Genomic DNA, 13,654 nt, shown 5'->3' with positions numbered 1-13,654 from the left:
TAACCATCAAGTCAAGCACTGGCTCGAAAAGCTCAACGATGCAGTTTATGACGCAGATGACCTGTTGAGTGAGGTCTCAACTGAAGCTACAAGGCGAAGCATGGTGAGTAAGAATAAAGTTGCAAAAGAGGTACGCACTTGCTTTTCATGTTCAAACCCAATTGCTTTTCGTTATAAGATGAGTCGTAAAATAAAGGCGCGCAATGTGGCAAAAACTAAATGCGATAGCAGAAAACAGGAAAAGCTTTCACCTGAAAGAGTTCCATGTAGAGACAAATGATATGAGTAGGAAGAGGGAGACTCACTCTTTTGTTCCGGGAGAAGATGTTATTGGGAGGGATGAGGACAAAAAGGCTATCATAGACCTATTATTTGACTCTAATGTAGAAGAGAATGTTTCGGTCATTCCCATTGTGGGGATCGGGAGCTTAGGGAAGACTACACTTGCTCAATATGTGTACAATGATGAGCAAGTTCAAAAATACTTTGAGTTAAAAATGTGGGCATGCATCTCTGATGTCTTTGATTTAAAAATAATTATTGAAAAAATAGTAGCATCTACTTCTGGTAATGCACCAGTTGGAAACCTTATAATAGATCAGTTGCAAAGTCAACTTCGTGAAAAAATTGATAAAAAGAAATACTTACTTGTATTAGATGATATATGGAATGAAGATCCTGAAAACTGGCGTGCATTGGAAAGTCTTTTAATGGGTGGTTCCAAAGGTAGTAAGATTATAATAACTAGTCGTCTTAGATTGGTTGCAGAGATTACATGCACAGTTTCACCATATTTTCTCAAAGGTCTGTGCGAAGAACAATCTTGGGTTTTATTTAGGCAAGTGGCATTTAAAAAAGGGCAAGAGGCCAACAATCCTAAACTAGTGAAAATTGGAAGGGAGATTGTACACATGTGTCAAGGGGTTCCACTTGCTGTAAAGTCCATAGGAAATATGTTATACTTCAAGGAAAAAGAGTTTGAATGGTCATTCGTGAAGAATAATATAGAAGCAAATATAACTCAAGGGAATGGAATTTTACCAATTTTAAAGTTGAGCTATGATCATCTCCCATCACATTTGAAGAGTTGTTTCACTTATTGCTCTTTATTTCCTAAAGATTATGAGATGGATAAAGAAACAGTGATACAACTATGGATAGCACAAGGGTTTGTCCAATTATCAAACAAAAACCAACAATTAGAGGATATTGGTGATGAGTATTTCAAGGATTTACTTTGGAGGTCCTTCTTTGAAGAAGTAGAGAATTACAAAGGCTTAAGGTACAAGATGCATGATTTAATTCATGATCTTGCAGAAGCTGTTGCAGGCCAGGAGTGTAGGCTTGTTATTTTTGATGGCAATAATATTAATGAAAAAAATCGTCATGTATCATGTCCATCTTATATTGACTCATCTTTTAGGGAAACTTTAAGCTTGTTGGTTAAAGCGGTCAAGGTACGTACATTTCTTCTTACATATGATAATCATGTATCTGGTGCCTTAGAGGAGTCAATGTTGAATACAATTATTTTGAGTTTCAAGAGCTTGCGTGCATTAGATTTACATGCATTGATGATTACTTCAATACCAAATTCTATAGGGAAGTTAATACATCTAAAGTATCTTGATGTTTCTTTTAATATGGATATTGAAACTCTCCCTGACTCAATTACTACATTGTTGAATTTGCAAGTACTAAAACTTTATGATTGTAAAGGTCTTAAAGAATTACCCAAAAAGTTTAGAGAATTGGTTAGCCTCAAACATCTTTATAATGATGGTTGTTATAATTTGAGTCATATGCCTCGTGGATTAGGGCAAATGACTTCACTTCAAACATTACAATTATTCATTGTGAGCATCTCCTCCCGGACTGGTGGATTAGGTGAATTGAAGGACCTAAAAAACTTGCGAGAAACATTAGAGATCACATGTTTGGAACGGTTGGAAGAATCTAACTCAAAATCCATTGTTGTGAATTTAAGAGAGAAGCAACATCTTGAAAAGTTTATACTAAAATGGTATCATGAAGGCCAAGTAGAAAATAATGAAGATGAGAAGTTATTAGAAGACCTCCAGCCGCACCAAAATCTTAAATATTTGGAAGTGTATCAGTACAAGATTGTGAAATTTTCAAGTTGGGTCTCTTCTCTGGTAAATCTTGTTAATTTAAGCATAGAGAATTGTAAAAGATGCAGATATCTGCCACCATTGTCTCATCTCCCCTCTTTAAAATCTCTAATGCTTGATACGATGAATTTAGAGTACATATCCGATAATGATATGAGTAAAGAGGTGCCTGCTTCATCCACAACACTATCAACAGCGTTCTTCCCATCTTTAAAGTCATTCACAATAGAAGAATGTCCTAATTTGAAGGGATGGTGGGGGAGAACACCAGATCATCAACAAGATCAGTCTCACCACTCACTACCTTTATTTCCTCTTCTTTCTCGTTTGCAGATTAGTAATTGCCCTAAAATGACTTCCATGCCCCTGTTTCCCAATCTCGAAGAACGGCTATTTTTATCGAATGTCAGTTTGAGGCCTTTGCAAGAGACAATGTCAATGAATTTTTCAGTTCCCTCTTCCTCCTCCTCATTATCCTCTTCTTCTCCTCTCTCCAAATTAAATAAGATGACTTTAGTTTCTATAGAAGATATAGAGTCTCTTCCGGCTAAGTGGGCACTATATTCTCTCAAGGAACTACACATTCGGAATTGCCCTAGACTAACATCTATGTCTGGAGCGGTGCATTATCTCACCTCCCTCTGTTCGCTATCAGTTGGCAATTGCGAGGAGTTCGATCCATTAAGAGACATGCATGATGATGGCATGGAATGGCGATGCCTCATTTGCCTCTGTGATTTATATATTAGTGGCATTCCGAAACTGAAGTCTCTCCCTGTGGGTCTTCAATGTATTTCCACCCTAAAAAAGCTCACCATTTCAAACTGTCCCAATTTAATGACTTTGCTGGAGCTCACCTCACTTGAATATCTTCATATTAAAAGATGCGAGCCTAATCTGACATCACCTCTTGAGATTAGTTGTCTCACTTCTTTACGGTCGCTGGATATTGGAGACTTTCCCAATTTGATTACTTTTCCCGAATCAATTGGGAATCCAATCTCATTTGAAACGCTTTCCATTTGGGGATGTCCCAATCTCACAACACTACCTGATGATGGTTTTCTCAAGTCTTTACAAAAACTGGAAATTCGGAATTGTCGTCAGTTAGCGGAAAAATACAAAAATAAAATCGATAAGGATTTCCCTAATTTGGAAATCGATTGGGGGTATTGAGACCACAGCAGCAAACGACTCTACTTCGTCTTCTGCAACGGCCACTCCCCTCTTTCACTTGGTACGCATTCTATGCTATCAAAAGAAACTGAGCTTTTTACAATTATATTCTCTATGCTACGTTGATTTCCATATATTTAGTTAGAATCTGTCACTTTTTCGAATTCTATTCTTTATAGAGACAATATTATATATATTCAGCCCTGGTATAATTGAATTGGTATTTGTTATTTTGTTAGCTTTAACACTTTATTATTACTACCTATTTTTATCAACAAACAACAATATCCAGTGTGGTTTTTGGGTTCTTACATTATGTCTGGTTTTTGTTCACTATACAATGATAACATAGTTTGGACTTGCAGAAGTGTTGTTATAGATTTTAATTTATGCACAATATTTAGATACAAAGATAGGATCAGTAAAATAAAAATCTAGAGTTAACCAATTGAATTCTCACATGAAATGGATAGTCTCTTTTTGCAAACCAAACTGACATAAAACATAATATTAGAAACTTTGTTTTATATTCATTTCCTCACTATTTTGGAATAATTCCAGGCAGAAATTGCTGGGGAATGGTCTAAGACTACTCGCATCCAAAATTGAATGTATTTCAGAAGGATATACTATAGGTCCATACATCTCCTTTAAATTCAGCTTTCTTTGTTAATAAATTATCCAAATTCCTCTTGTTTTCCTTCAATTAGAAGTATAAGTTGTGTGCAGAATGTGGAAAAGCGGGGAATATAAAAACAGACCAGAGTTTGTGATCTCCAAAGGGAGTCAATACTGCAATTATGTAAGACTTATGAAAAAAATCAGTGGTAAATCTTTTTTTTTCCTTTCATTTATACTTTTATTTTTGCATGTTCTCAAACTTATATCGGGCAGTTTGGCACGGATAAAGATCACAACAAGGTGTTAACAGAAGAGTTGTTCCTTTTCAAGAATGGCTTCATTATGCACACAGCTGATTTCTTAGTGAAGCTATTGAAAATTTTCAAACCTAAACAGGTAATTATTTCAACTCACTATATTTATTTCTTTATTAAAACAGGTTGGCCATGATTCTCAGTTTGTGGCTCTAGTTTCTGTAACTCACTTTACTCTGTATCCATATGAATAATAAAATGAGTAATAAAAATCAAGTTGTTCTCTACAATCTAACTATAAATTTTTATTTAGTTTTATCTCATTATATTGTTAGGAAGATGCTTCATAACACTGATATTATTAAGAAAAGAAAAATCTTGAGATCTGGTCAGTTGATCAAAGGGATTTAACACCACTACTTTCTTAAATTCAGGCATCTCCTTACTAAATTCACTTTGAATTTACCAAATACTGGCTCTCTTCATTCTTCCTTTTAATTTCAGGTTTAGTGAATTCATCAGTTATTGAATTCTGAATGTGGGAGCTTCGAATTTGGAAACACAGTTTTTTGTGAATTTACTGCAACTACAAGAAAATAAACTGGTGTAAATCTCCCTCTTATCTTTATATATCTTATTTCAAAGATTAGGTTTTGCAAGATGGTAGAAATTGTATTATTTTCCCCTCTTTTCCTTTTTTTTAAAGTTAATTCTCAAACTTATTTTTGATAGGTTGAATTGGATGAAGACTGTAGCTTGGTATTAGCAACAATATTTCCACCTATCTTCAGTTAAAGTTCAATTTCAGGGTGGCTGGCTCTTGGACTTTTCAGCAACCCTCTGTGAAACCTAAGCTTATTGAAAACTTTTTTTTTTTTTAAATAATTTATTTATCTTAGTGTAGTTGTTTCAATAACAAAATAAACTCATTATCATTTTCTTTTCTGTTTTTTGCGTATCAAATTGTAACTCTTTCACCTATATATATAACAGTACTATAAAGCATCCATTTGAACTTAGTTACAAGAACTATCATGGGAAATATTTTATAGGGATTAAGTATCTAGCAAATAACGATTATCTGAAGAATTTGAATCTTCTGTGGAAATACGATGATGGGATGTATCGCTTGGATTCTTTCAGAATTTGAGAAGCTGATGTAGGTATGGAATTCAGTTAGACTTGTCTATAATTAAATGTTACATTTGATTAGAATCAAATTTGAAGAATCTTGAGTTGTGATCAAATGCATGAATATTTATATATACAGAATAGGTAATGAACCTTTCTTCTATTACAATTTTACTATGCAATTCTTGAGGTTGGAGATGGAGTGTCTAGGATATTTTCTACTTTGGGTGACACTCATCCAAGAAGCAATGGTTTTGACAAGGTTGGAACAGGAGAAACTGGTAGATCTTTAGTTTATATTCTTTGTTTTCTGATTTATTGTTAGTTGTTACTAAATTACACCCTTACATTCTATAATTTTTAATAGAAAATAGATGATTGGCTTGCAGAAAACTGTAAGAAAGATGAAGGCACAGATCTTCTGAAAGACAAGCAAGCATTTACCATGATGATGTAGTCATCTCTGACTTAGACTGATATTAGGTATGTGGCTATTTCTATGCCTTCTTTAAGTTGATCTCTTTATTTGCCATGATCATATAGAACAACCATTTGCTTTTCTAGTTTACCTTTCATTGCTACTGCTGTTGTGGATGGCCCAAAACACATTGACACCACACTGATAGGGGTCGAATTTGCAGAACTGTGTTCAGATTTGCTGGACAGGTATGCTTACTGACAATCGTTACTCGCATATGAAATATCAATGAATGTTTGATTTCCATCACTTCAGTGAATTAATGCTGCAATCTACTTTTTCATAGGCTTTTATCACCTGTTGAAACTACCTTGAGAGATACAAAGCTCTCCTTCAAAGATATAGATGAAGTAATCTCATTGATGGTTCAACTCGCATCCCAGCCGTTTAGGAGCATGAGGAAATGACTAGAAAAGAGCCAAATGTGACTGTAAATCCTCATGAAGTTGTTGCTCTTGGGGCTATAGTTCAGGTTTGTCTTGTTCTTCTTCTTTTTTCCTCTTTATTTATGGAAGAAAACGTAAAGCTCTCTATTTCTGATATCATCTACTGTTGTAGTTATTAGAATTTGCACTAATTGTTGAGACAGTTGAGGCATCATTATTTAATTTATTGACTTTCATTTCAGGGCTAGTGTTTTAGCTGGAGAAGTTAGTGACATTGTGCTCTTGGATGTCACTTATTACTTTCATAGAGTTCTCTATTTTTGATATTGTCCACTGTAGTACTTATTAGAACTTGCATTAATTGTTGAGATAGTTGAGGCATCAATATTTTATTTTGTGACTTTCATTTCAGGACTTGGAATTTTTGGTGGTGTGATGACAGATTATCTGAAGGAACCCAACCTTACCAATTTCCAAATCAGGGTTGTTTTCTTTTCCACTGCAGTAGATGAATATAAACCAATATCAAGGTGAGAGAGTTTGTGAGGGACAACAAATCTCTTGGAATCTTTTGCTTAGATGGCATCCCACATGTGCCACATGGGGTTCCTCAAATTGTGGTGAAATTTGGTATTGATGCTGATGAAATCCTTTCGGTTACTGTAGTTGACAAGGGAATTGGAAATAAGCAGGATATCACTATAACTGGTGCTAGCACCTTGTAAAGTGATAAGGTATGTTTTGAAAAAACTGTTGTTATGAAGAGTGTTTGGTATTTGTTCAAATTAAAATTTTTGTTTAATATGGGGCTTGAATGATCCTGAAATCCAACCTATAGCTTAGTCGAATATAATTATCTAACCATCTGAGAAATAACTGAATATATATAACAAATGCAACTATAGAACTAGAAGAGATTGCATCACCAAACTCCAAGTAAATCAAGGCTCAATTCTTTATTTGTGCATTATACTTGATGCGAACCTAAATTGACACGCTCTAAGACCCAACAAAAATATTGGAATACTTGCCCAAGAAAACTAAAATTCAGATTTTTGTTAGAAACCCTGACCCAACGTTTATAATCGAAATGCAAACCAAAGGTATAAGTGTAACACCTTGACCCAATTATTATAATTGAATCACGAACCAAAGGTATAAAGTTTGAACGCCACAAGGAAGAATCCCTGATAAGTTCACAGTTCTTGAAGAACCAAAAGAAGAGCAAAGCCTCACCTTTTCTGATTTTTATTCAATAATTCCCCTCTATTACAATGAGTGCATGCTATTTATATGTCATGACTGAAAATATAATAAATAAATAAAAAAGTACTAAATAATAAAACTCTAAATAAAAGTTGATTTGGTCTGAAATTAACAAATCCAAAATAGGAAAATAGCTTTAAAAAGTTCTAAATAATAAAAGCCTAAAATTAAGGTAGATTTGGTATGAAATTAGAAGCTCTAGAATAGGAAAAATGTCTATTAACTGATATGGAGCTGGAAAATCAATCAACCATTAATCTATGCCATAAATCAAGCCCAATTAAGCCAAATCAGCTCTCAATAGCTTGAATTAAATTTATTACGCCTTCATCTTCCTTTGGGCCCAGCTTGGAATGTCCTACATTTGAATCAGCCCAAATATCTTAAATCAGTCCATTAAGTGCTTCTTTGATCTTCTTGGATCTTCCTTTAGTAATAGGCCCAACTGGAACATGCAATGGATCCTTGAATGCTTGTTGATTCTCATCAATACTTCTTAGATATTTTATAGTCCTATTACCATAGCCATTGTTGGCAGAAAATGTTTTTTCGTGTTTATATGCTAATTTGTATTTTCTAAATAAAATAAAAAACTTTTTTATTTAATCTTTAATTTTAATTTTTTAACTTAAGGGCTTTTTTTTTTCTATTTGTTACCCCTTTCAATGATGCTACCTTGGTCTTCAAGAATAGGTAATGAACCTTATATTCTTCTGTTACGTTTGTACTATGCAATTCTTGAGGTTGGAGACTCATCCAAGAAGCAATGGCTTTGACAGGGTTGGAACAAGAGAAACTGGTAGACGTTTAGTTTATATTCTTTGTTTTCTGATTTTTTGTTTGTTGTTACTAAATTACACCCTTACATTCTATAATTTTTAATAGGAATAGTTGATTGGCTTGCTGAAAACTGTAAGAAAGATGAAGGCACAGATCTTCTGAAAGACAAGCAAGCATTTACCATGATGAAGCTGTCATCTCTGACTTAGACTAATATTACGTATGTCGCTATTTCTATGCCTTCTTTAAGTTGATCTCTCTATTTTCCATATCATATAGAAAAACCATTTGCTTTTCCAGTTTACCTTTCATTACTGCTGCCACTGCGGATGGGCCAAAACACATTGACATCACACTGATAGGGGTCAAATTTGCAAAACTGTGTTCAAATTTGCTAGACAAGTATGCCTACTAACAATTGTTGCTCGCATATGAAATATCAATAAATGTTTGATTTCCATCACTTCAGTGGATTAATACTGCAATCTACTTTTTCATGGATTTTTTTACCTTTTGAAAGTGCCTCAAGAGATACAAAGCTTTCCTTTGAAGATATAGATGAAGTAATCTCGTTGATGGTTCAACTTGCATCCCAGCTGTTTAGGAGCATGAGGAAATGACTGGAAAAGAGCCCAATGTGGCTGTGAATCCTTGTGAAGTTGTTGGTCTTGGGGCTATAGTTCAAGTTTGTCCTGTTGTTCTTTTTTCCTTGTTATTTATGGAAGAAAACGTAAAGCTCTCTATTACTGATTTTATCGACTATAGTACTTTTTAGAATTTGTACTAATTGTTGAGACAGTTGAGGCATCAATATTTATTTTAGTGACTTTCACTTCAGGGCTAGTGTTTTAGGTAGAGAAGTTAGTGACACTATGCTCTTGGATGTCACTTATTAGTTATTACTTTCATTTCAAAGCTCTCTATTTCTGATATTATCTACTGTAGTATTTAACAAATTGCATTAATTGTTGAGATAGTTGAGGCATCGAAATTGATTTTTGTGACTTTCATTTCAGGACTTAGAACTTTAGGTGGCATACTGTCAAAGATTATCTGAAGGATCACAACTTTACTGATTTCCAAATCATGGTTGTTTTCTTTTCCACTACTGCAGATGGATGGACCAGTGTAGAGATTAACCTCTATCAAGGTGAGAGAGTTTATGAGGGACAACAAATCTCTTGGAAGCTTTCACTTAGATGTCATCCCACATGTGCCACATGGACTTCCTCAAATTGAGGTGAAATGTGATATTGATGCCGATGGTATCCTTTCGGTCACTTCAATTGACAAGGGAATTGGAAAGAAGCAGGATATTGCCATAACTGGTGCTAGCACCTTGCCAAGTGATACGGTATGTTTCGAAAAACTGTTGTTATGAAGAGAGTTTGGTATTTTTTCAAACTAGAGATAGCAAGTTTTAGTTCTCAACAGAAGGCATGAATTAGTATCTGGTGGTTGAAGCTTGTTGTAGCTAGAGATATTATTAGAAAGAGTTTGAAATTAAAATTTTTGGTTAATATGTGGGCTTCAATTATCCTAAAATCCAACCAATCTTATCTGACTATAATTATCTAACCATCTGAGAAATAATTGAATATATATAACAAATGCAATTATAAAACTATAAGAGATTGTGTCACCAAACTCCAAGTTAATCAAGGCTCATTTCTTTATTTGTGCATCATACTTCTTAGATATTTTATAGTCCTATTACTATAGCCATTGTTGGCAGAAAATTATTTTTCTTGTTTAAATGCTAATTTGTATTTTATAAATAAATTTTAAAATTTTAAAAAATCTTTCATTTCTTAATCTTTAATTTTAATTTTATAGCTTAAGGGCTTCTTTTTTTCTATTTGTTACCCCTTTCAATGATGCTACCATGGTCTTCAAGAACCTGTCTTTTTCTTTTTTTTCTTTTTTCTTTTTTCCTGAAATTTCAGCAATTCAAGTATCTGTACCGTATCAAAATGTGAACCAAGATAAAGGAAACATTCACATTTTATATTCTACTGCTTGTTATGGTTGAAGACATGAAGCTTCTATAAGTACCTGTAATCCTAACCTAACTATATTACTAAAATTGCATGTGGATAGGATGGTTCCAGAAGCTGAAAAGTTTGAAAAGGAAGACATGGAAAAGAGGGATGCCATAGACACAAAGAACCAAGAGACAGTTTTATACCAAATTGAGAAGGAACTTAAAGAGCTGGGAGACAAAAGTTCCTGGCCCAATCAAGGAGAAAGTAGAGGCTAAAGTGGAAGACCTCAAGGATGCAATCTCTGGTGGATCAACCCAAGCCATTCAAGATGCAATGGCTGACCTGAATCAAGAAATTATGTAACTGGAGCAGTCAACATGACATGACTTTGAATTGGATTCCTATTAAAAGTTTATTAACTTCTTTGGATTGACTTCATTGCATGCACTGCAACTATTGTTTAGCCTAAATATGTAGTTGTAGTAAGATAGTCTAAATCTGTTGAGGATCCATCGCCAGCCCCAACATTCTGGGACTACAGTTTTGTTGTTGTGGTTGTAGTACAACAATATCTCTTTGATATTGAGTAATTTGGGTGTATTGGGGTTTGGGTTTTGTGAGAATTCTTCCTCACCACCATTGTATTTTCCATATTTGTTAGTGGAACTTTCTCCTTGTCACTGCCTGTGGATGTAGGCCAAAGGCCAAACCACATAAATCCTTGGTGTTCTCCCTTAGATTGTCTATTTTTCTATGGTTTTTTTTCCTATTATTATTATTTGCGTTCTTTTTATATTTTAACTTTCAAACTTACGTGAACATGCTATACGGAAGCCCTTTCCCGCAATTGTCGATCTATAGCCAATCCAATCAACTTGATGCTGGGTTGCTTCTGGTACTACACATATGTCATATGGATCAACTGGGAAAAACAACTGATAAAGATGATTAAATTGATGCAGATTTCACCGATAGAACTTCTCCTTGAAAATTTGTATTTTCTATGTTGGCTGTGATTTTGCAAAGTATGACGTGCATATTTTCAATATGATTTAGAGAATGGGTTGTCTAACAAAATTGGAGATTGTACGTTTTTTTTTAATGCTACATTTGGTCAAGTAGGTGGTTGATTTGTATAATCAGAACCACTAAGGTTTGTTTATCTTAGTTTTCCATGATGAATTTGCGTCAACAGTGTATGAAATAAGTTTTTAGCGCGTCTTGCTTTCAAGTTTTAATGAGCAGTAGAACTACTTAAATTAGTGGACTGAAAAGTAACTAATTATTACCAGTTCAATATTTTTTGCGATCTTAATTGCTTCAGATTCAACCTTTTCATGGTAGGTGGTGGAGAGTTGATGCCATTCATTTGCTTTGAGATTTATGGTAAGGAAAAGACAATGTAGCCATGTGGGCTTTGACAAAAGGGAATGGTCGTATCTACTCTTTGAAGGACTAGATGGGCCTCCTTCAGCACTTTGGTTCGTGAAGTTCATACTCCCTAAGAAGCATTGCATGCCTCTAAGCCTACAATTATCCAAAAACAACAAAAAATGTTTAATACAGTTTACCTCAGCTTTGAAGGAATTTTTCTCCGACTGATTATATTTCATAAAATTATTCATGTGTATTAAAGTCACATAACTCATTAACTTATTTAAACAAGTCATGTGACTCATTTTTTTTAGTCTCTTCTATGGCCAGTTTTTTTTTTTTTTTTTTTTTTTGGGGTAAATTCTATGGCTTTTCAAATATACCACAAGGTTGGTATATCTAAAATTTGGTTTGGTCTAGAGTGTAGCTTTCAGAACAATGTTAATTATAGTGTAACATCTTAAAAGGGTGCCATTTACACCTCTTGTGTTTCTTGCTCTAAACTCTCTAGAGCTCATTATCATAGTGAATTTAATTATCTTTTTGAGCTTCACTGTTTGCAGAAAGATCAAAATGGGTGGTTGAAGTAATGTTAGGCGAACTATGAATTAGGTAAAGCAGCCCTCCAATTAAAAGCAAATTATGAAACTACAAACTGAGAGCATTGTGATGGAACAAACAGGCACAATCAAGTCTTTTGCCACTATTGCCCATGCACTTGTCACCTTCTCAATTTTTATGAGCTCAAGATTTCTAAGGAGAAGCTTGTGGAACTAAAGGTACCTGGGGCTGTCATTTGTTGGTTGCTATTGTTGTTTATGGCTTTATGCTAGAACTCAAGCATTAGAAGGAACGTGGGAGATAATAATTATAGGTTAAAATATAATTCAAGTTCTATTTTCATTCTCATTCTTTAAATTTAAAAGGTTTTATCTTTGTCCATAAACAATTACAATGTTCTACAGCCGGTGTTCCAGTCCACTCTAGTTATTTTTTTTTTCAGGTTTAATGAAAGGATAAAAAAAAAAAATTAAACAAAATCTAAACCATATTTCAAAGATAAGCTTTTCATTTCTAAAACATAGTCTTTGATAGTTTTTAGACCCCTTAAAACACAATTGATTTAACATAGGTAATTCGCCAAGTTGTTACTTAGTCCAATTTAACAAATCTAGGTTATCACAATTACAAAGATCATATCATGCAAAGCAGCGGAAAGATAAATAACACAAGATATGATCACCCAGGAAACCAAACCGGTAAAAACCTAGGGAAGATTTGACCTAGCTATCCTCAAGGTAAACTTGAATCCACTATCTTGAAATAATCGAAGTTCATACAATAAGACTTACAAGCCCCCACGCTCGACTTCTTATTGCTACCCACCAGTAGAACTTACTGACATGACCACGTGTAAGCTCTGAATCCACGGACTCCTTCTTTCTTGGATTCACCACCAGATACAAGCACACCCGCTTGTGTTTTCTTTAAGCTTCAATGGTAGCAACTGAGTTGATCATCAAGGTGTAGATAATATCTTCTCCTTGAAAACTCGAAGTTTGTGTAAAGGAAAGCTCCTCTAGATCTCACAAGAGATTTACACAAAACCGCAAATATGAGCAACACTAAAACGTGGTTAGGGTTTGCCTTTTATACTTAGGACAAATTAGAAAACCCTAAAACGTTTTAAACAACTAGGGCTGAGTTGGAAATCTGCAGAAAAAAAACATTCTGCCCGAGATTCGATCAATCGAGCCTAAACTTCGATCGATCGAGCCAGGCCGAAATGCATAATACTTTCTGCATTAGCTCGATTCCAACTTTACATAAAATACACAACTTTGAGCAAAACTAAAACACTTCTAAACACATTGTTTTGATCATGGTTTGCCAACAATACACATTAGAGTTCTAAATACATAAAAACCTAAGTCTTTAGAACCTAACAGTCTTGATTCTATTTTGATTTCCAAAATATGCATTTTGTAATACACACCGATAGAAAACATAACAAAAATAGATAGACGAGGGACATTACAAATTTTAAGCACAAAAATAGAATATAGATTAT

At 34.2% G+C, this 13,654-nt stretch overlaps 2 protein-coding genes across 6 annotated transcripts in view; both read left to right on the top strand.

The window, feature by feature from the left end:
- The first annotated feature begins 203 nt into the window (after positions 1-203).
- Positions 204-2,235, top strand: LOC115984461 (putative disease resistance protein RGA3). Its single transcript, XM_031107484.1, has 2 exons — positions 204-2,126; positions 2,182-2,235. The coding sequence occupies exons 1-2, from the start codon at positions 204-206 to the stop codon at positions 2,233-2,235; spliced, it is 1,977 nt and encodes a 658-aa protein (XP_030963344.1).
- Positions 2,101-13,654, top strand: part of LOC115983509 (putative disease resistance protein RGA3) — a 26,180-nt gene continuing 14,626 nt past the window's right edge. For 4 of the 5 annotated variants that reach the window (XM_031106219.1, XM_031106218.1, XM_031106217.1 and 1 more), the window contains exon 1: positions 2,101-3,369. In XM_031106219.1, the coding sequence (XP_030962079.1) occupies positions 2,244-3,308 (1,065 nt within the window). In that variant the 5' untranslated portion in view covers positions 2,101-2,243 and the 3' untranslated portion in view covers positions 3,309-3,369. Of the gene's footprint in view, positions 3,370-3,869; positions 3,944-4,037; positions 4,111-4,202; positions 4,326-4,687; positions 4,902-13,654 lie in introns of those variants that run through there. The other variant, XM_031106220.1, reaches the window with a different exon arrangement.

Source organism: Quercus lobata, chromosome 4 (genome assembly GCF_001633185.2).
Source record: "Quercus lobata isolate SW786 chromosome 4, ValleyOak3.0 Primary Assembly, whole genome shotgun sequence".
In the NCBI taxonomy this organism is placed as follows: domain Eukaryota; kingdom Viridiplantae; phylum Streptophyta; class Magnoliopsida; order Fagales; family Fagaceae; genus Quercus; species Quercus lobata.
This window is presented reverse-complemented; position numbering and strand designations above follow the sequence as displayed.